The 22,644-nt window shown below is 43.4% G+C and overlaps 1 protein-coding gene across 1 annotated transcript in view; it reads left to right on the top strand.

Annotated features, from left to right (window-relative positions):
• LOC123993769 (netrin receptor UNC5A-like) overlaps window positions 1-22,644 on the top strand; it is a 559,088-nt gene that overhangs the window by 387,077 nt on the left and 149,367 nt on the right. The window contains exon 5 of the mRNA XM_046296250.1: window positions 77-257. Coding sequence (XP_046152206.1) covers window positions 77-257 — 181 coding nt within the window. The remainder of the gene's footprint in view (window positions 1-76; window positions 258-22,644) is intronic.

The raw sequence follows: 22,644 nt of genomic DNA, 5'->3' as shown, positions 1-22,644 counted from the left end.
CGTCCCTCTGTCTGTCCCTGGTTGTGAACATGAAAACACACAGTTTGTTTGAAGCCTCCAGGTCTGTTATTTTCAGGTGGAGTGGCAGAGGAACGAGCATGTGATCGAGCCGGAAAGCGAGCCCAACTTCCTGGTGACTGCGGACCGTAATCTGATCATCAAACAGGCCAGGCTGGCGGACACGGCCAACTACACCTGCGTGGCCAAGAACATTGTGGCACGACGCAGGAGCTCCCCCGCCACCGTTCTGGTCTACGGTATGTACACACAGAGATACACACACACACACACACACACACACACACACACACACACACACACACACACACACACACACACACACACACACACACACACACACACACACACACACACACACACACACACACACACACACACACACACAACACACGCAAACAACCACAGACAGACAGACAGACAGACAGACAGACAGACAGACAGACAGACAGACAGACAGACAGACAGACAGACAGACAGACAGACAGACAGACAGACAGACAGACAGACAGACAGACAGACAGACAGACAGACAGACAGACAGACAGACAGACAGACAGACAGACAGACACAGACAAACCAGTGCAGACCGGGGTCAACGCTTTGTCCACATACGATTTGTAATTTAAGACCATTCCAAAGTGACAAGAGTTGTGGTTATGTTGAGATTTAGTGGCAGGCCCATTCTCAATCACACACACACACACACACACACACACACACACACACACACACACACACACACACACACACACACACACACACACACACACACACACACACACACACACACACACACACACACACACACAACCCTGTTCAGTTAGCATGTTGTCACAACTCAAAACCCCCACGAACGACCTCAGTCTTTGAACGATGAGGGTTCGTTCCCCTCCTGCTTATTAAATTGTCCCAGTAGTTTCCACAGACAGCTGATATAGTAACAACTAGTCTACACAGACACAGACAGCTGATATAGTAACAACTAGTCTACACAGACACAGCCAGCTGATATAGTAACAACTAGTCTACACAGACAGCTGATATAGTAACAACTAGTCTATACAGACAGCTGATATAGTAACAACTAGTCTACACAGACACAGACACAGACAGCTGATCTAGTAACAACTAGTCTACACAGACAGCTGATCTAGTAACAACTAGTCTATACTGACAGCTGATATAGTAACAACTAGTCTACACAGACAGTTGATATAGTAACAACTAGTCTACACAGACAGCTGATATAGTAACAACTAGTCTATACAGACAGCTGCTATAGTAACAACTAGTCTACACAGACACAGACAGCTGATATAGTAACAACTAGTCTACACAGACACAGACAGCTGATATAGTAACAACTAGTCTATACAGACAGCTGATATAGTAACAACTAGTCTATACAGACAGCTGATATAGTAACAACTAGTCTATACAGACAGCTGATATAGTAACAACTAGTCTATACAGACAGCTGATATAGTAACAACTAGTCTACACAGACAGCTGATATAGTAACAACTAGTCTATACAGACAGCTGATATAGTAACAACTAGTCTACACAGACAGCTGATATAGTAAAAACTAGTCTACACAGACAGCTGATATAGTAACAACTAGTCTATACAGACAGCTGATATAGTAACAACTAGTCTATACAGACAGCTGATATAGTAACAACTAGTCTACACAGACAGCTGATATAGTAACAACTAGTCTATACAGACAGCTGATATAGTAACAACTAGTCTACACAGACAGCTGATATAGTAAAAACTAGTCTATGATATAGTAACAACTAGTCTATACAGACAGCTGATATAGTAACAACTAGTCTACACAGACAGCTGATATAGTAACAACTAGTCTACACAGACAGCTGATATAGTAACAACTAGTCTATACAGACACAGACAGCTGATATAGTAGTAACAACTAGTCTACACAACTAGTCTATAACAACTACAGACAGCTGATATAGTAACAACTAGTCTATACAGACAGCTGATATAGTAACAACTAGTCTATACAGACACAGACAGCTGATATAGTAACAACTAGTCTACACAGACAGCTGATATAGTAACAACTAGTCTACACAGACAGCTGATATAGTAACAACTAGTCTACACAGACAGCTGATATAGTAACAACTAGTCTATACAGACAGCTGATATAGTAAAAACTAGTCTATACAGACAGCTGCTATAGTAACAACTAGTCTACACAGACAGCTGATATAGTAACAACTAGTCTACACAGACAGCTGATATAGTAACAACTAGTCTACACAGACAGCTGATATAGTAACAACTAGTCTACACAGACAGCTGATATAGTAACAACTAGTCTACACAGACACAGACAGCTGATATAGTAACAACTAGTCTACACAGACACAGACAGCTGATATAGTAACAACTAGACAGCTCCTTCTGTAGCTCAGTTGGTAACAACAGTCTATACAGACAGCTGATATAGTAACAACTAGCCAGGGATAGTGGGTTCGTCTATGATATAGTCCAGACCACCCAGTAACAACTAGTCTAGAATGATATGTAACAACACATGACTGTAAGTCTATACAGCTGATTGGATAACAACTAGTCTGCTAAATGGCATATATTATTATTATTATTATTATTATTATTAGTCTACACAGACAGCTGATATAGTAACAACTAGTCTATACAGACAGCTGATATAGTAACAACTAGTCTGATACTGTAACAGAAACAACCCGCTATCATCCGGTATCTATCCCAACCTTTCTACTCCCATGTGTTTTCCCAGGAGGCAGAGATGTTGAAGTGAAATTGAATTAACAGCAAAGTGTTAATAATGACTTGGTGTTGACCTTTGTTTAACATTCCAACACACAGCACATTCCCTCCTCACACACCGCCGTGGGCTCCCACGGTACAGCCGGTACTAACACTGACCTGGCATCCATTACAGCTCATGGTGTAGCCTCAACCCAATGCTGCTCTACATGCTAACAGCAGAGACAACGTAGTGGCTCATTCCCCTGAGAGTGAGTCATTAAAGTGGTAACTGTGTGTGTGTAGGAGCCGTGAGGGGAGATGTTGCAGTATCTAGTGTGTTTACACTGAGCTAGTCTGGGAGACAGAAAACCCAGTACAAATGGCACCCTATTCCCTATTTAGTGCACTATTTGGACCAGAGTTCTATGGGCCCTAGTCCTTAGTGCACTATTTGGACCAGAGTTCTATGGGCCCTAGTCCTTAGTGCACTATTTGGACCAGAGTTCTATGGACCCTAGTCCTTAGTGTACTATTTGGACCAGAGTTCTATGGGCCCTAGTCCTTAGTACACTATTTGGACCAGAGTTCTATGGACCCTAGTCCTTAGTGCACTATTTGGACCAGAGTTCTATGGACCCTAGTCCTTAGTGCACTATTTGGACCAGAGTTCTATGGACCCTAGTCCTTAGTGCACTATTTGGACCAGAGTTCTATGGACCCTAGTCCTTAGTGCACTATTTGGACCAGAGTTCTATGGACCCTAGTCCTTATGTCAAGCCCTGACCTTAGTATTCTTTGTTTTCTTTATTATTTTGGTTAGGTCAGGGTGTGACATGGGGGATGTATGTGTTTCGGTACTGTCTAGGGGTGTTGTGTATTTATGGGGTTTGTTTATCATCTAGGTGTTTTGTATGTCTATGGTTGACTAGATAGGTTCCCAATCAGAGGCAGCTGTTTATCGTTGTCTCTGATTGGGAGCCGTATCTAGGCAGCCATATTCTTTGGGAAATGTGTGGGTTATTGTCTATGTGTTAGTTGCCTGTGTCTGCACTTATCATATATAGCTTCACGTTCGTTTTTAGTTTTTTTTGTAAATTTGTTTACGTGTTTCTTCGTCGTCATTAAAATAAGATGTAATCATCTCACGCTTGTTCTCCTCCATTCAACGAACGTGACACCTTAGTGTACTATAAAGGGAATAGTGTGCTATTTTGGACAAAAAAACAAAGTGTTTCCCAACGCCAGGATGGATTTGAAAATCTATTTTATTTTTGATGAATGTGCCAAGTATGATGTGGAGAGATTCACAACGAATAGTTTAAAATTAGCCTAGTTTAAAATTAAGCTAATTTCAGAAAATTAATCATTTAAAATGTTCTTAGTTTAATTCAGAAATGTAATAGTTTAGAATTAGCTTAGTTTAATTCAGACAATAAATAGTTTAAAATGAGCCTAGTTTAATTCCGACAATAAATAGTTTAAAATGAGCCTAGTTTAATTCAGAAAATGAATAGTTTAAAATGGGCCAAGTTTTATTTCAACTATGGATGGTTTGTAAGGAGTTTAATTCTGACCACGTTGTGTCAGTAATTCAATTCCATTGTTTTCCTCTCAGCTTCCAGCGTTTGAAAAAGAGAAGGAGAAAAGGAAAAAAAAACAATTACCCCTAAAATTATTCTTGATGAGTTATTTTGTTGAGAGATGATTGAAAGGCCTGTGGATTTCCCTTATTTACCTGATTCCTAATACAAGAATTCAATTGAAAAGAGCCATTTGCTGCCCATTCTTTGTTTTTTATAACGTCAATCAATGAAGCCTCGCACTTAGGCCCCGAGACACCAGAGAAATTGAACATAATTTGCAGGTCGCTCGTATATGCAATTTGATTTTCCTCAAACCATACTAGGCTTGTGAAAAAGGGCCACAAATGTTCTTCGATTGTCCCGTTAATCACTGTCATTACCACGACCCCTAATGTAATCTGCACGACTTCACATTAAAATATGTCCATTTTACTTACCTTGACTTCTCAGAGGCCAGGGCTCAGACTGAACTCTAGGTATAGTGAGTCATAATAGTCTGGTATCCTCCCAAATGGCACCCTATGCCCTATATAGTGCACTACTTTACAGAATATGGAATAGGGTTCCATTTGGCAGGCAGCCTATGTATTTGCTTTGTTGGGGTGATGGGGAGTAGGGAAGGAGATAGGGGAGGGATGGTGGTACGGACGGAGGGTAGAAGGGGAGCCGGGTTGGATACATGGTAATGAGGGGGCAGGCAGTCTGCTGCGATGGAGCCACTCTGTGCTCAGAGGTAATCAGGGGCAAAGTGTTTTTACCTTACCATGGTGGGCAATCATTCACAGGGAGAGGGCAAGGAAATGATTCAGCCACGGAGGCCCAGGAGAGAGAGAGAGAGAGAGAGAGAGAGAGAGAGAGAGAGAGAGAGAGAGAGAGAGAGAGAGAGAGAGAGAGAGAGAGAGAGAGAGAGAGAGAGAGAGAGAGAGAGAGAGAGAGAGAGAGGCAGGCCAATTTAGAGGGAAATGATGGTGGAAGTAGGCTATGTAGTTAGAGGGACCAGACCTACTGGTTTCACTGTGTTGTAGTTAGAGCGACCTACTGGTTTCACGGCGTTGTAGTTAGAGGGACCTACTGGTTTCACGGTGTTGTAGTTAGAGGGACCAGACCTACTGGTTTCATGGTGTTGTAGTTAGAGGGATCAGACCTACTGGTTTCATGGTGTTGTAGTTAGAGGGATCAGACCTACTGGTTTCATGGTGTTGTAGTTAGAGGGATCAGACCTACTGGTTTCATGGTGTTGTAGTTAGAGGGACCAGACCTACTGGTTTCATGGTGTTGTAGTTAGAGGGACCTACTGGTTTCACGGCGTTGTAGTTAGAGGGACCTACTGGTTTCACGGTGTTGTAGTTAGAGGGACCAGACCTACTGGTTTCATGGTGTTGTAGTTAGAGGGATCAGACCTACTGGTTTCATGGTGTTGTAGTTAGAGGGACCAGACCTACTGGTTTCATGGTGTTGTAGTTAGAGGGATCAGACCTACTGGTTTCATGGTGTTGTAGTTAGAGGGATCAGACCTACTGGTTTCATGGTGTTGTAGTTAGAGGGACCAGACCTACTGGTTTCATGGTGTTGTAGTTAGAGGGACCAGACCTACTGGTTTCACGGTGTTGTAGTTAGAGGGACCTACTGGTTTCACGGTGTTGTAGTAAGAGAGACCAGACCTACTGGTTTCATGGTGTTGTAGTTAGAGGGACCAGACCTACTGGTTTCATGGTGTTGTAGTTAGAGGGACCTACTGGTTTCATGGTGTTGTAGTTAGAGGGACCAGACCTACTGGTTTCATGGTGTTGTAGTTAGAGGGACCAGACCTACTGGTTTCACGGTGTTGTAGTTAGAGGGACCTACTGGTTTCACGGTGTTGTAGTAAGAGGGACCAGACCTACTGGTTTCATGGTGTTGTAGTTAGAAGGACCAGACCTACTGGTTTCATGGTGTTGTAATTAGAGGGACCTACTGGTTTCATGGTGTTGTAGTTAGAAGGACGAGACCTACTGGTTTTATGGTGTTGTAGTTAGAAGGACCAGACCTACTGGTTTCATGGTGTTGTAGTTCGAGGGACCATATGTACTGGTCCAAAAGCTTCCAAGTCAGTTATAGGGAGCAGGGTGTAATTTATAGTGCACTACAGTATATAGGGAATATGGTGTCATTTATAGTGCACTACAGTGTATAGAGAATAGGGTGTAATTTATAGTGCACTATAGTATATTGGGAATAGGGTGTCATTTATAGTGCACTACAGTGTATAGGGAATATGGTGTCATTTATAGTGCACTACAGTATATAGGGAATAGGGTGTAATTTATAGTGCACTATAGTATATTGGGAATAGGGTGTCATTTATAGTGCACTACAATATATAGGGAATAGGGTGTAATTTATAGTGCACTACAATATATAGGGAATAGGGTGCTATTTATAGTGCACTATAGTATATAGGGAATAGGGTGTAATTTATAGTGCACTATAGAATATAGGGAATAGCGTTTAATTTATAGTGCACTACAACATATAGGGAATAGGGTGTAATTTATAGTGCACTACAGTATATAGGGTGTAATTTATAGTGCACTACAATATATAGGGAATAGGGTGTAATTTATAGTGCACTACAATATATAGGGAATAGGGTGTAATTTATAGTGCACTACAGTATATAGGGAATAGGGTTTCATTTATAGTGCACTACAATATATAGGGAATAGGGTGTAATTTATAGTGCACTACAATATATAGGGAATAGGGTGCTATTTATAGTGCACTATAGTATATAGGGAATAGGGTGTAATTTATAGTGCACTATAGAATATAGGGAATAGGGTTTAATTTATAGTGCACTACAGTATATAGAGAATAGGGTGTAATTTATAGTGCACTATAGTATATAGGGAATAGGGTGTAATTTATAGTGCACTATAGAATATAGGGAATAGGGTTTAATTTATAGTGCACTACAGTATATAGAGAATAGGGTGTAATTTATAGTGCACTATAGTATATAGGGAATAGGGTGTAATTTATAGTGCACTATAGAATATAGGGAATAGGGTTTAATTTATAGTGCACTACAGTATATAGAGAATAGGGTGTAATTTATAGTGCACTACAATATATAGAGAATAGGGTGTAATTTATAGTGCACTATAGAATATAGGGAATAGGGTTTAATTTATAGTGCACTACAGTATATAGAGAATAGGGTGTAATTTATAGTGCACTATAGTATATAGGGAATAGGGTTTAATTTATAGTGCACTACAGTATATAGAGAATAGGGTGTAATTTATAGTGCACTATAGAATATAGGGAATAGGGTTTAATTTATAGTGCACTACAGTATATAGAGAATAGGGTGTAATTTATAGTGCACTACAGTATATAGAGAATAGGGTGTAATTTATAGTGCACTACAGTATATAGAGAATAGGGTGTAATTTATAGTGCACTACAGTATATAGAGAATAGGGTGTAATTTATAGTGCACTACAGTATATAGAGAATAGGGTGTAATTTATAGTGCACTATAGTATATAGAGAATAGGGTGTAATTTATAGTGCACTATAGTATATAGAGAATAGGGTGTAATTTATAGTGCACTACAGTATATAGAGAATAGGGTGTAATTTATAGTGCACTACAATATATAGAGAATAGGGTGTAATTTATAGTGCACTATAGTATATAGAGAATAGGGTGTAATTTATAGTGCACTATAGTATATAGAGAATAGGGTGTAATTTATAGTGCACTGCAGTATATAGAGAATAGGGTGTAATTTATAGTGCACTATAGTATATAGAGAATAGGGTGTAATTTATAGTGCACTACAGTATATAGAGAATAGGGTGTAATTTATAGTGCACTACAGTATATAGAGAATAGGGTGTAATTTATAGTGCACTACAGTATATAGAGAATAGGGTGTAATTTATAGTGCACTATAGAATATAGGGAATAGGGTTTAATTTATAGTGCACTACAGTATATAGAGAATAGGGTGTAATTTATAGTGCACTACAGTATATAGAGAATAGGGTGTAATTTATAGTGCACTATAGAATATAGGGAATAGGGTGTAATTTATAGTGCACTACAGTATATAGAGAATAGGGTGTAATTTATAGTGCACTATAGAATATAGAGAATAGGGTTTAATTTATAGTGCACTACAGTATATAGAGAATAGGGTGTAATTTATAGTGCACTATAGTATATAGGGAATAGGGTGTAATTTATAGTGCACTACAGTATATAGAGAATAGGGTGTAATTTATAGTGCACTACAGTATATAGAGAATAGGGTGTAATTTATAGTGCACTACAGTATATAGGGAATAGGGTGCTATTTATAGTGCACTATAGTATATAGGGAATAGGGTGTAATTTATAGTGCACTATAGAATATAGGGAATAGGGTTTAATTTATAGTGCACTACAGTATATAGAGAATAGGGTGTAATTTATAGTGCACTATAGAATATAGGGAATAGCGTTTAATTTATAGTGCACTACAACATATAGGGAATAGGGTGTAATTTATAGTGCACTACAGTATATAGGGTGTAATTTATAGTGCACTACAATATATAGGGAATAGGGTGTAATTTATAGTGCACTACAATATATAGGGAATAGGGTGTAATTTATAGTGCACTACAATATATAGGGAATAGGGTTTAATTTATAGTGCACTACAGTATATAGGGAATAGGGTGTAATTTATAGTGCACTACAGTATATAGGGTGTAATTTATAGTGCACTACAATATATAGGGAATAGGGTGTAATTTATAGTGCACTACAATATATAGGGAATAGGGTTTAATTTATAGTGCACTACAATATATAGGGAATAGGGTGCCATTGGGAAGTTGATCCAGGGAGAGTACATATAGAGAGAGTTGATTAGAATTCAGTCGACTTGATTCCATCCAATCATCTTCCATGATCCAATTATACCCATTATGTGCCAGTGGTGAACTCCCACGGAGCGCACACAGGAGCAGGGCACTCACACAGTGTTGTCACAGGACAACAACCTCTCCCTCAATGTCAGCAAGACAAAGGAGCTGATCGTCGACTACAGGAAACGGACGGGTGAGCACGCCCCCATCGACAGGGCTGTTGGTTGGATCATGTCCTGGTGAAGAGGGCACGACAACGCCTCTTCCCTCCTTCGGGAGGCTGAAAAGTTTTGGCACGGGGCCCTCAGATCCTCAGAGGTCTACAGCTGCACCATTGAGAGCATCTTGGCTTGCTGCGTCACCGCCTCGTATAGAAACTGTTTGGGAAGACGCTATAGAGGGTAATGCTTAAAGACCAGTACATCACTGGGGCTGTGCTTCCTGCCAGCCAAGACCTGTATACCAGGCGGTGTCAGAGGAAGGCCCGAAAGATTTGTCAAAGATTCCAGCCACGCAAGTCGTAAGACTGTTCTCTCAGCACGGCTGGCGGTACAGACGCCGGCTGGCGGTACCGATGCACCAACAGGACCCTCGATTGCTTCCATACTCAAGTCCGAAGACTGATGAATAGTTAGTTAAATAGTTACTCAGACGATCTGCACATTAACCAATTTTTGCACTCAGTTTTTTGACTCATCGCAAACGCTGCTGTTACAGTTTTATTATCAATCACTTTATTCCCAACTACAGAATATGTACATATCTAACTCAATTATCTCATACCCGGCACATTGGTACCCTGTGTATATAACCTAGTTATCATTACTCAGTACTGGTCTGTGTATATAACCTAGTTATCATTACTCAGTACTGGTACCCTGTGTATATAACCTAGTTATCATTACTCAGTACTGGTACCCTGTGTATATAACCTAGTTATCATTACTCAGTACTGGTACCCTGTGTATATAGACTAGTTATCATTACTCAGTACTGGTACCCTGTGTATATAGCCTAGTTATCATTACTCAGTACCGGTCTGTGTATATCACCTAGTTATCATTACTCAGTACCGGTCTGTGTATATAACCTAGTTATCATTACTCAGTACTGGTACCCTGTGTATATAACCTAGTTATCATTACTCAGTACTGGTACCCTGTGTATATAACCTAGTTATCATTACTCAGTACTGGTCTGTGTATATAACCTAGTTATAATTACTCAGTACTGGTACCCTGTGTATATAGCCTAGTTATCATTACTCAGTACTGGTACCCTGTGTATATAACCTAGTTATCATTACTCAGTACTCAGTACTGGTCTGTGTATATAACCTAGTTATCATTACTCAGTACTGGTACCCTGTGTATATAACCTAGTTATCGTTACTCAGTACTGGTACCCTGTGTATATAACCTAGTTATCATTACTCAGTACTGGTCTGTGTATATAGCCTAGTTATCATTACTCAGTACTGGTACCCTGTGTATATAACCTAGTTATCATTACTCAGTACTGGTACCCTGTGTATATAACCTAGTTATCATTACTCAGTACTGGTACCCTGTGTATATAACCTAGTTATCATTACTCAGTACTGGTCTGTGTATATAACCTAGTTATCATTACTCAGTACTGGTACCCTGTGTATATAACCTAGTTATCATTACTCAGTACTGGTCTGTGTATATAGCCTAGTTATCATTACTCAGTACTGGTACCCTGTGAATATAGCCTAGTTATCATTACTCAGTACTGGTACCATGTGTATATAGACTAGTTATCATTACTCAGTACTGGTACCCTGTGTATATAGACTAGTTATCATTACTCAGTACTGGTACCCTGTGTATATAGCCTAGTTATCATTACTCAGTACTGGTACCCTGTGTATATAACCTAGTTATCATTACTCAGTACTGGTACCCTGTGTATATAACCTAGTTATCATTACTCAGTACTGGTACCCTGTGTATATAGACTAGTTATCATTACTCAGTACTGGTACCCTGTGTATATAGCCTAGTTATCATTACTCAGTACTGGTACCCTGTGAATATAGCCTAGTTATCATCAATCAGTACTGGTACCCTGTGTATATAACCTAGTTATCATTGTTTGGGATAATTCACACGTTAGAGTCGTTACAATAGTCAGTTCTGAAGAAGAACGATGTCATTTCTTTCAAGTGTGAAAATGTGATGTTAAATTGCCTGGTGTTGTAGCCTACAGTCAAAACACTTCACATCCATCAACTACACGTTATCACACTGCCTGTTATGCCAAAGAGACCAAAATACTATCACATGAGTTAAGGCCGGAGAGACCAAAATACTATCACATGAGTTAAGGCCGGAGAGACCAAAATACTATCACATGAGTTAAGGCCGGAGAGACCAAGCAGGGGAGTCAAACATTTAATAAAGAACGGACGATCTGGCTGAGGCCCGACGTGGTATGGGCACCATTCGAGCCAACCGGGACAAGGAAACCTCTCGATCCAGCTAGGGCGTGGAAGAACGACGATCTGGCTGAGGCCCGACGTGGGATGGGCACCATTCGAGCCAACCGGGACAAGGAAACCTCTCGATCTAGCTAGGGCGTGGAAGAACGACGATCTGGCTGAGGCCCGACGTGGGATGGGCACCATTCGAGCCAACCGGGACAAGGAAACCTCTCGATCTAGCTAGGGCGTGGAAGCCCGACGAGCTGGCTAGGCACCTCAGGTTACATCGGTGGCGACCCAGAGCCGATGTCACCATACCAACCAGAACGCCAGTACGCCCCGATGCTTCGTGTGATTGGCTGATGCATTCTGTCACATGAGTTGAGGCTGGAGAGACAAAGCAGGTACGGGGGAGTCAAACATTTAATGAATAACGGAGATGGAACAAGACAGGAACAGCGTCAGACGAACTGATAATACAGACAAAAAACAATCAATGCATCAGCAGGAAACAGAGCAGGGAACCTGACTTGTATATGGTAAACATAAACGGATGATGAGTCTAGGGGAGTCTAGGTGAGTCTAGGTGAGCCTAGGTGAGCCTAGGTGAGCCTAGGTGAGTCTAGGTGAGTCTAGGTGAGCCTAGGTGAGTCTAGGTGAGCCTAGGTGAGTCTAGGTGAGCCAAGGTGAGCCTAGGTGAGTCTAAGTGAGCCTAGGTGAGCCTAGGTGAGCCTAGGTGAGTCTAGGTGAGTCTAGGTGAGCCTAGGTGAGTCTAGGTGAGTCTAAGTGAGTCTAGGTGAGCCTAGGTGAGCCTAGGTGAGTCTAGGTGAGCCTAGGTGAGCCTAGGTGAGTCTAGGTGAGCCTAGGTGAGTCTAGGTGAATCTAGGTGAGTCTATCTGAGTCTAGGTGAGTCTAGGTGAGTCTAGGTGAGCCTAGGTGAGCCTAGGTGAGCATAGGTGAGCCTAGGTGAGTCTAGGTGAAACTAGGTGAGTCTAGGTGAGCATAGGTGAGCATAGGTGAGTCTAGGTGAGTCTAGGTGAGTCTAGGTGAGCCTAGGTGAGCCTAGGTGAGCCTAGGTGAGTCTAGGTGAGCCTAGGTGAGCATAGGTGAGTCTAGGTGAGTCTAGGTGAGTCTAGGTGAGCCTAGGTGAGCCTAGGTGAGTCTAGGTGAGCCTAGGTGAGCCTAGGTGAGCATAGGTGAGTCTAGGTGAGTCTAGGTGAGCCTAGGTGAGCCTAGGTGAGTCTAGGTGAGCCTAGGTGAGTCTAGGTGAGTCTAGGTGAGTCTAGGTGAGCCTAGGTGAGTCTAATATCGCTGATGGGGGTGACGAGGAAAGGCAGGTGTGCGTGACGCAGGGCAGCCTGGCGTCCTCAAGCGCTGGGGGGGGCGGACGTGACAAATACTTTAATCACCACACTACTCTCACTGCTCGATCCTTTCAAGTGGATTGGCATTTTCAAGCAATTATATATTATTTAGAATCAGATCGAAACGTGTTAAAAGGACTTTAGTTTAGTAAGAATGTTTGAGTTCAAAACGGTCAGGGTAGTTTTTTTCCTGTTCGTAAAACGTAAAACGTTGGATCTTTCTTTCTGTGTCTTTTGTCCAGCTTGTAGAGGACAATGAAATTTAGCTGTAAATATGAACAAGTTTCACCTCTGCTTTTGGATCAATTGCTTTACGACATGGTTGTGTTAGAGGAGAGTATTTCTATTTAGATAGACAGGTATCCTCGTTGAGGTCTTTGGTTCCTTAAAACGTAATGAGGAGCTTGACTAACAATAATAAACTAAAACAATAAATAACTGTCTATAATAATAATATATATATATATATATATAACAATAATAAACTAAAACAATAAATAACTGTCTATAATAATAATATATAGATATATAACAATAATAAACTAAAACAATAAATAACTGTCTATAACAATAATATATGACAACATCATCTAATGGCATTAAACAACATCATCTAATGGAGGGAAACAACATCATCTAATGGAGGGAAACAACATCATCTAATGGAGGGAAACAACATCATCTAATGGAGGGAAACAACATCATCTAATGGAGGGAAACAACATCATCTAATGGCATTAAACAACATCATCTAATGGAGGGAAACAACATAATATATATGAATAATAATAATAATATATGCTATTTAGCAGACGCTTTTATCCAAAGCGACTTACAGTCATGTGTGCATACATTCTATGTATCTAATGGGTGGTCCTAATGGGGAAACAACATCGAACCCACTAATGGAGGAAACCTGGAGTTACATCTAATGCGCCATGCTCTACCAACTGAGCTACAGAAGGACCATGGCATTAAACAACATCATCTAATGGAGAGAAACAACATCATCTAATGGAGAGAAACAACATCATCTAATGGAGGGAAACAAATTCATCTAATGGAGGGAAACAACATCATCTAATGGAGGGAAACAACATCATCTAATGGAGGGAAACAACATCATCTAATGGAGGGAAACAACATCATCTAATGGAGGGAAACAACATCATCTAATGGAGGGAAACAACATCATCTAATGGAGGGAAACAACATCATCTAATGGAGGGAAACAACATCATCTAATGGAGGGAAACAACATCATCTAATGGCATTAAACAACATCATCTAATGGAGGGAAACAACATCATCTAATGGCATTAAACAACATCATCTAATGGCATTAAACAACGTCATCTAATGGAGGGAAACAACATCATCTAATGGAGAGAAACAACATCATCTAATGGAGGGAAACAACATCATCTAATGGAGGGAAACAACATCATCTAATGGAGAGAAACAACATCATCTAATGGAGGGAAACAACATCATCTAATGGATCTAATGGGAAACAACATCATCTAATGGAGGGAAACAACATCATCTAATGGAGGGAAACAACATCATCTAATGGCATTAAACAACATCATCTAATGGCATTAAACAACGTCATCTAATGGAGGGAAACAACATCATCTAATGGAGAGAAACAACATCATCTAATGGAGGGAAACAACATCATCTAATGGAGGGAAACAACATCATCTAATGGAGGGAAACAACATCATCTAATGGAGGGAAACAACATCATCTAATGGCATTAAACAACATCATCTAATGGCATTAAACAACATCATCTAATGGAGGGAAACAACATCATCTAATGGCATTAAACAACATCATCTAATGGAGGGAAACAACATCATCTAATGGAGGGAAACAACATCATCTAATGGAGGGAAACAACATCATCTAATGGAGGGAAACAACATCATCTAATGGCATTAAACAACATCATCTAATGGAGGGAAACAACATCATCTAATGGCATTAAACAACATCATCTAATGGCATTAAACAACATCATCTAATGGCATTAAACAACATCATCTAATGGAGGGAAACAACATCATCTAATGGCATTAAACAACATCATCTAATGGCATTAAACAACATCATCTAATGGAGGGAAACAACATCATCTAATGGAGGGAAACAACATCATCTAATGGAGGGAAACAACATCATCTAATGGAGGGAAACAACATAATCGCACATGACCCATTCTCATTATGTGTATTTAAGTAAGCATAGTTTAAATGCCACAGGATGGTATACTAAATTCAATCAAAAGTATTTATATAGCCCTTCGTACATCAGCTGATATCTCAAAGTGCTGTACAGAAACCCATCCTAAAACCCCAAACAGCAAGCAATGCAGGTGTAGAAGCACTGTGACTAGGAAAAACTCCCTAGAAAGGCCGGAACCTAGGAAGAAACCTAGGGAGGAACCAGGCTATGAGGGGTGGCCAGTCCTCTTCTGGCTGTGCCAGGTAGAGAGGAACCAGGCTATGAGGGGTGGCCAGTCAACATCTCTAATGGAGGGAAACTTCTGGCTGTGCCAGGTAGAGAAGAACCAGGCAGGCTCATGAGGGGGAAACAACATCATCTAATGGCCAGGGAAACAACAGTCATCTAATGGAGGGCCACAACATCATCTAATGGCTGTGCCAGGTCTAGGAGGGAACCAGGCTCTGAGGGGTGGCAACCTCATCTGGCTGGCCAGGTAAACAACCAGGCATCTAATGGCCAGTCCTCTTCTAATGGCTGTGCCAGGTAGAGAGGAACCAGGCTAATGAGGGTGGCCAGTCCTCTTCTGGCTGTGCCAGGTAGAGAGGAACCAGGCTCTGAGGGGTGGCCAGTCCTCTTCTGGCTGTGCCAGGTAGGAAAAGGCTAGAGTGGTGGCCAGTCCCTTCTGGCTGTGCCAGGTAGAGAACCAGGCTCTGAGGGGTGGCCAGTCCTCTTCTGGCTGTGCCAGGTAGAGAGGAACCAGGCTATGAGGGGTGGCCAGTCCTCTTCTGGCTGTGCCAGGTAGAGAAGAACCAGGCTCTGAGGGGTGGCCAGTCCTCTTCTGGCTGTGCCAGGTAGAGAGGAACCAGGCTATGAGGGGTGGCCAGTCCTCTTCTGGCTGTGCCAGGTAGAGAGGAACCAGGCTCTGAGGGGTGGCCAGTCCTCTTCTGGCTGTGCCAGGTAGAGAGGAACCAGGCTCTGAGGGGTGGCCAGTCCTCTTCTGGCTGTGCCAGGTAGAGAGGAACCAGGCTCTGAGGGGTGGCCAGTCCTCTTCTGGCTGTGCCAGGTAGAGAGGAACCAGGCTATGAGTGGTGGCCAGTCCTCTTCTGGCTGTGCCAGGTAGAGAGGAACCAGGCTCTGAGGGGGCCAGTGGCTGTGCCAGTCCTCTTCTGGCTGTGCCAGGTAGAGAGGAACCAGGCTATGAGTGGTGGCCAGTCCTCTTCTGGCTGTGCCAGGTAGAGAAGAACCAGGCTCTGAGGGGTGGCCAGTCCTCTTCTGGCTGTGCCAGGTAGAGAGGAACCAGGCTCTGAGGGGTGGCCAGTCCTCTTCTGGCTGTGCCAGGTAGAGAGGAACCAGGCTCTGAGGGGTGGCCAGTCCTCTTCTGGCTGTGCCAGGTAAAGAGGAACCAGGCTATGAGGGGTGGCCAGTCCTCTTCTGGCTGTGCCAGGTAGAGAGGAACCAGGCTATGAGTGGTGGCCAGTCCTCTTCTGGCTGTGCCAGGTAGAGAGGAACCAGGCTCTGAGGGGTGGCCAGTCCTCTTCTGGCTGTGCCAGGTTGAGATTATAAAAGTACATGGTCATTAAGGCCAGATTTGGTCTTCAAAGATTATTCTTCAAAACTTTCATAGGTGACCAGCAGGGTCAAATAATAATATTCACAGTGGTTGTCGAGGGTGCAACAGGTCAGCACCTCAGGAGTAAATGTCAGTTGGCTTTTCATAGCCAAGCATTCAGAGTTTGAGACAGCAGGTGCGGTAGAGAGAGAGAGTTGAAAACAGCAGGTCCAGAACAGGTAGTTCTTCTGACCTTCATCAGAGCTTTTAAACTGAATACTAAAACAGCTATTTTTGATTTGTTTTGAATGTGTAGGCAACGGGGATCGTGTTGATTCATTGACGTCGTGCTAACCGGGCATTTTTGAACATATGGATTGGTTTAGTTTTATAGGCTAGGCTACCTGTTGAATTATTTACGTTATGGATCGGGTCTTAGCAGTCAGTCTGATCTCCATTCCCCATGATCAGTGGTTTGGTTTATTATGTTTACTGTCCGACGGTTCTGAATATGTGACGCACCCGAAACACTGTGGACAGCCATTTTGTTTTGAAAAGTTTCAAATGTGTGTACTAGGTTATAAAGTATGTTGACATTTAACCAAATGATCTGTTTGTGTCTTCAGTCCTTTTTAAATAGCATCGATGGACTATATGGGCTACAGTATAGGTGGAATGTGATAGTCTGACTACGACCAGCCTGAGCAGACCTATTCTAGTCAGAGTTTAGAGAAATTAGCTATTGTCAGGCTGGTTTATGTGATGTACGTCTGTTGAATTTGGACAAAAGCCATCCGCACTCGGCCCCGCCCCGCCCCACCTACTCAGCCAGTCAGTAGCCGCAACGATGAGTACATAGTATGCAGTTTAAGTATGTAGTATTTGGATATTTGGACACGGCCAGTGTCTAGTTTGAGAAAGTGAATGATAGTTACCGTACCTATATATTCACAGCTACAGAGTGCAGCACAGCTACAGTACACACCACAGCTACAGAGCACAGCTACAGTACATACCACAGCTATAGAGTGCAACACAGCTACAGTACATACCACAGCTGCAGAGCACAGCACAGCTACAGTACATACCACAGCTACAGAGAAAGGCACAGCTATAGTACATACCACAGCTACAGAGTGCAGCACAGCTACAGTACATACCACAGCTACAGAGTGAGGCACAGCTACAGTACATACCACAGCTACAGAGTGCAGCACAGCTACAGTACATACCACAGCTACAGAGTGCAGCACAGCTACAGTACACACCACAGCTACAGTACATACCACAGCTACAGAGTGCAGCACAGGAGCCGGTGTGTATTTGTCTTTCTACAGTCGTCTCCTAAACATGGAAACAAGGTCAAGAGCAGCAGGGTGTCACGTTCTTTGATATCCCCCCCATCAACATTAGCAGAGTGTCACGTTCTTTCCTGTCCCCTGCGGTGGCCACTTTATTCCCAGCCCAGGGTGAAGGGTAGCCCACCCGCTGGCACACCTGTCGCTGGCACACCTGTCGTTGACTCTAGCCAGGATGCAGCCTGGATGGTAAATGGTATCATCATAAAACAATATACATTTTGATCGTACAAAGGACAAACCATACCTTAAATTGAGGAGATCTTTACATTTTTCAGTTAAAAGTGCCTACACCTGCTGTCCTTTCAAATTCAAGACCATGTGTTTCAGTTGGGCAGTTAAAAGTCCTCAATGAACCCCCCAACAACTAAGGAGGTTCCTCAATGAACCCACCCCCCAACAATTAAGTAGGTTCCTCAATGAACCCCCCCACCCCCAACAATTAAGGAGGTTCCTCAATGAACCCAATGCCCACAACAACTAAGGAGGTTCCTCAATGAACCCCCCCCAACAACTAAAGAGGTTCCTCAATGAACCCCCCTCCCAACAATTAAGGAGATTCCTCAATGAATCCCCCAACCCCAACAACTAAGGAGGTTCCTCAATGAACCCCCCAACCCCAACAACTAAGGAGGTTCCTCAATGAACCCACCCCCAACAACTAAGGAGGTTCCTCAATGAACCCACCCCCAACAACTAAGGAGGTTCCTCAATGAACCCACCCCCAACAACTAAGGAGGTTCCTCAATGAACCCACCCCCAACAACTAAGGAGGTTCCTCAATGAACCCAACCAACCCAACAACTAAGGAGGTTCCTCAATGAACACCCCCAACAACTAAAGAGGTTCCTCAATGAACCCCCCTCCCAACAATTAAGGAGATTCCTCAATGAACCCCCAACCCCAACAACTAAGGAGGTTCCTCAATGAACCCCCCCAACAACTAAGGAGGTTCCTCAATGAACCCCCCTCCCAACAATTAAGGAGATTCCTCAATGAACCCCCCCCCCAACAACTAAGGAGGTTCCTCAATGAACCCCCCCAACAACTAAGGAGGTTCCTCAATGAACCCCCCAACAACTAAGGAGGTTCCTCAATGACCCCACCCCCAACAACTAAGGAGGTTCCTCAATGACCCCACCCCCCAACAACTAAGGAGGTTCCTCAATGACCCCACCCCCCAACAACTAAGGAGGTTCCTCAATGAACAACCCCCCAACAACTAAGTAGGTTCCTCAATGAACAACCCCCCAACAACTAAATAGGTTCCTCAATTACCCCTCCCCCCAACTAAGTAGGTTCCTCAGATGACCCCCAACCACTCCCCCTTGTCATGGGGTTTTTAAAGAAGAACCTTTTTGTGGGAGATAAAGCCTAGTTTCCAGTGCCAAGAACCCTAAGGTTCTTCAAAGAACCCTTGTTGTACTCCTATTTTTTTTGTGTGTAGTGCACTACTTTTGACCAGAACCTGTCAAGGGATAAATCCTAGCCAACCACTGTTACCTTGTCATTGACTGTAGCCGGAGATAAAGCCTAGCCAACCACTGTTATGTCATTGACTGTAGCCGGAGATAAAGCCTAGCCAACCACTGTTACCTTGTCATTGACTGTAGCCAGAGATAAAGCCTAGCCAACCACTGTTACCTTGTCATTGACTGTAGCCAGAGATAAAGCCTAGCCAACCACTGTTACTTGTCATTGACTGTAGCCAGAGATAAAGCCTAGCCAACCACTGTTACCTTGTCATTGACTGTAGCCAGAGATAAAGACTAGCCAACCACTGTTACATTGTCATTAACTGTAGCCAGAGATAAAGCCTAGCCAACCACTGTTACTTGTCATTGACTGTAGCTGGAGATAAAGCCTAGCCAACCACTATTATGTCATTGAATGTAGCCGGGGGTAAAGCCTAGCCAACCACTGTTACCTTGTCATTGACTGTAGCCAGAGATAAAGCCTAGCCAACCACTGTTACCTTGTCATTGACTGTAGCCGGAGATAAAGCCTAGCCAACCACTGTTACATGGTCAGTGACTGTAGCCAGAGATAAAGCCTAGCCAACCACTGTTACCTTGTCATTGACTGTAGCCGGAGATAAAGCCTAGCCAACCACTGTTACCTTGTCATTGACTGTAGCCGGAGATAAAGCCTAGCCAACCACTGTTACATGGTCAGTGACTATAGCCAGGGTGGCACACAACATTACATCACACCTACAGTAAAATACAGTAGTCACAGGCCAGCAGACAACATCAAACCTACAGTAAAATACAGTAGTCACAGGCCAGCAGACAGCATCACACCTCAGTAAAATACAGTAGTCACAGGCCAGCAGACAACATCACACCTACAGTAAAATACAGTAGTCAGAGGCCAGCAGACAACATCACACCTTCAGTAAAATACAGTAGTCACAGGCCAGCAGACAACATCACACCTACAGTAAAATACAGTAGTCACAGGCCAGCAGACAACATCAAACCTACAGTAAAATACAGTAGTCACAGGCCAGCAGACAACATCAAACCTACAGTAAAATACAGTAGTCACAGGCCAGCAGACAGCATCACACCTCAGTAAAATACAGTAGTCACAGGCCAGCAGACAACATCACACCTACAGTAAAATACAGTAGTCACAGGCTAGCAGACAACATCACACCTACAGTAAAATACAGTAGTCACAGGCCAGCAGACAGCATCACACCTTCAGTAAAATACAGTAGTCACAGGCCAGCAGACAACATCACACCTACAGTAAAATACAGTAGTCACAGGCCAGCAGACAACATCACACCTACAGTAAAATACAGTAGTCACAGGCCAGCAGACAACATCACACCTACAGTAAAATACAGTAGTCACAGGCCAGCAGACAACATCACACCTACAGTAAAATACAGTAGTCACAGGCCAGCAGACAACATCACACCTACAGTAAAATACAGTAGTCACAGGCCAGCAGACAACATCACACCTACAGTAAAATACAGTAGTCACAGGCCAGCAGACAACATCACACCTACAGTAAAATGTAAAAAAGCATCACACCTTCAGTACAGCAGTCAGACAGGATCCACTAATATATATCTGTCCATAATACATATAATCAGACAGGCCCCTTTTAATATCTGTCCACCCATGTCGGGTAACCCTGGCTGATTTGTCGCTCCATCCCTCCCTCCTTCCATCCACTCCTTTCCTCGTCTCCTCTTTCCCTCTCTCACTCCCTCTTCCTCTCTTCCCTCCTCCTCTCTTCCCTCCACCCTCCATCCCTCCATCCCACCCCTCCCCTACTTTACCCCTTGACTTCCCTCCTCCTCTCCCTCCATCCCACCCCTCCCCTACTTTACCCCTTGGCTTCCCTCCTCCTCTCTTCCCTCCTCCTCTCCCTCCATCCCACCCCTCCCCTACCTTACTCCTTGGCTTCCCTCCTCCTCTCCCTCCATCACTTCATCCCTCCATCCCACCCCTCCCCTACTTTACTCCTTGGCTTCCCTCCTCCTCTCCCTCCATCACTTCATCACGGTGACAGTGAACGGAGGTTGGTCTACCTGGACAACGTGGTCGGCGTGCAGCTCAGTTTGTGGGCGTGGCTGGCAGAGGAGGAGCCGCAGCTGCACCAATCCCACGCCGCTGAACGGGGGCTTGGCCTGCGACGGACAGAATGTCCAGAAAAGCGCCTGCACCGCCACCTGCCCAGGTAACACCGCCCGCTCAACCGCTCCCAGGCCTTCAGCTAGGTTACTTCCTGTCCTGTGGCCCCGCCTCTGCTTGGCTGTGATTGGCTTAGCCAGTTTGGCTTCCTGTGGCTGCCTGCTGCTTTCTGTGGCAAAACATTTTTTTGCGCTTTAAAGACATCATTAGTTCATATTTTGTTTCAGATTGGCTGCCCTTTTTTGCCAGATTTTTTTAGGTGTCATTTTTTAATTGGGGAGCTGATTGGTTGGTTGGTCGGTCTGTCTGTCGGTTGGTCGGGTGGTTGGTTGTTGGTCGGTTGGTTGATTGGTTGGTCGGTCGTTCGCTTGGTTGGTTGGCTGGTTGGTTGGTTGGTTGGCTGGTTGGTTGGTTGGTTGGTTGATTGGTTGGTTGGTCGGTTGGTCGGGTGGTTGGTTGGTTGTTGGTGGTTGGTTGATTGGTCGGTTGGTTGTTTGGTTGGTTGGTTGGTCGGTTGGTCGGTCGGTCGGTCGGTTGGTCGGTTGGTTGTTTGGTTGGTTGGTTGGTTGTTTGGTTGGTTGGTTGGTTGGTTGGTTGGTTGGTTGTTTGGTTGGTTGGTTGGTTGGTTGGTTGGTTGGTTGGTTGGTTGGTTGGTTGTTTGGTTGGCTGGTTGGTTGGTTGGTCGGTCGGCTGGTTGGTCGGTTGGTCGGTAGGTCGGCTGGTTGGCACCCTATTCACCCTATTCAAATGGCACC

The sequence above is a fragment of the Oncorhynchus gorbuscha genome, linkage group LG13 (assembly GCF_021184085.1).
Source record: "Oncorhynchus gorbuscha isolate QuinsamMale2020 ecotype Even-year linkage group LG13, OgorEven_v1.0, whole genome shotgun sequence".
NCBI lineage: Eukaryota > Metazoa > Chordata > Actinopteri > Salmoniformes > Salmonidae > Oncorhynchus > Oncorhynchus gorbuscha.
Note: the sequence above shows the minus strand (reverse complement) of the source record. Positions and strands in the feature narration are given on the sequence as shown.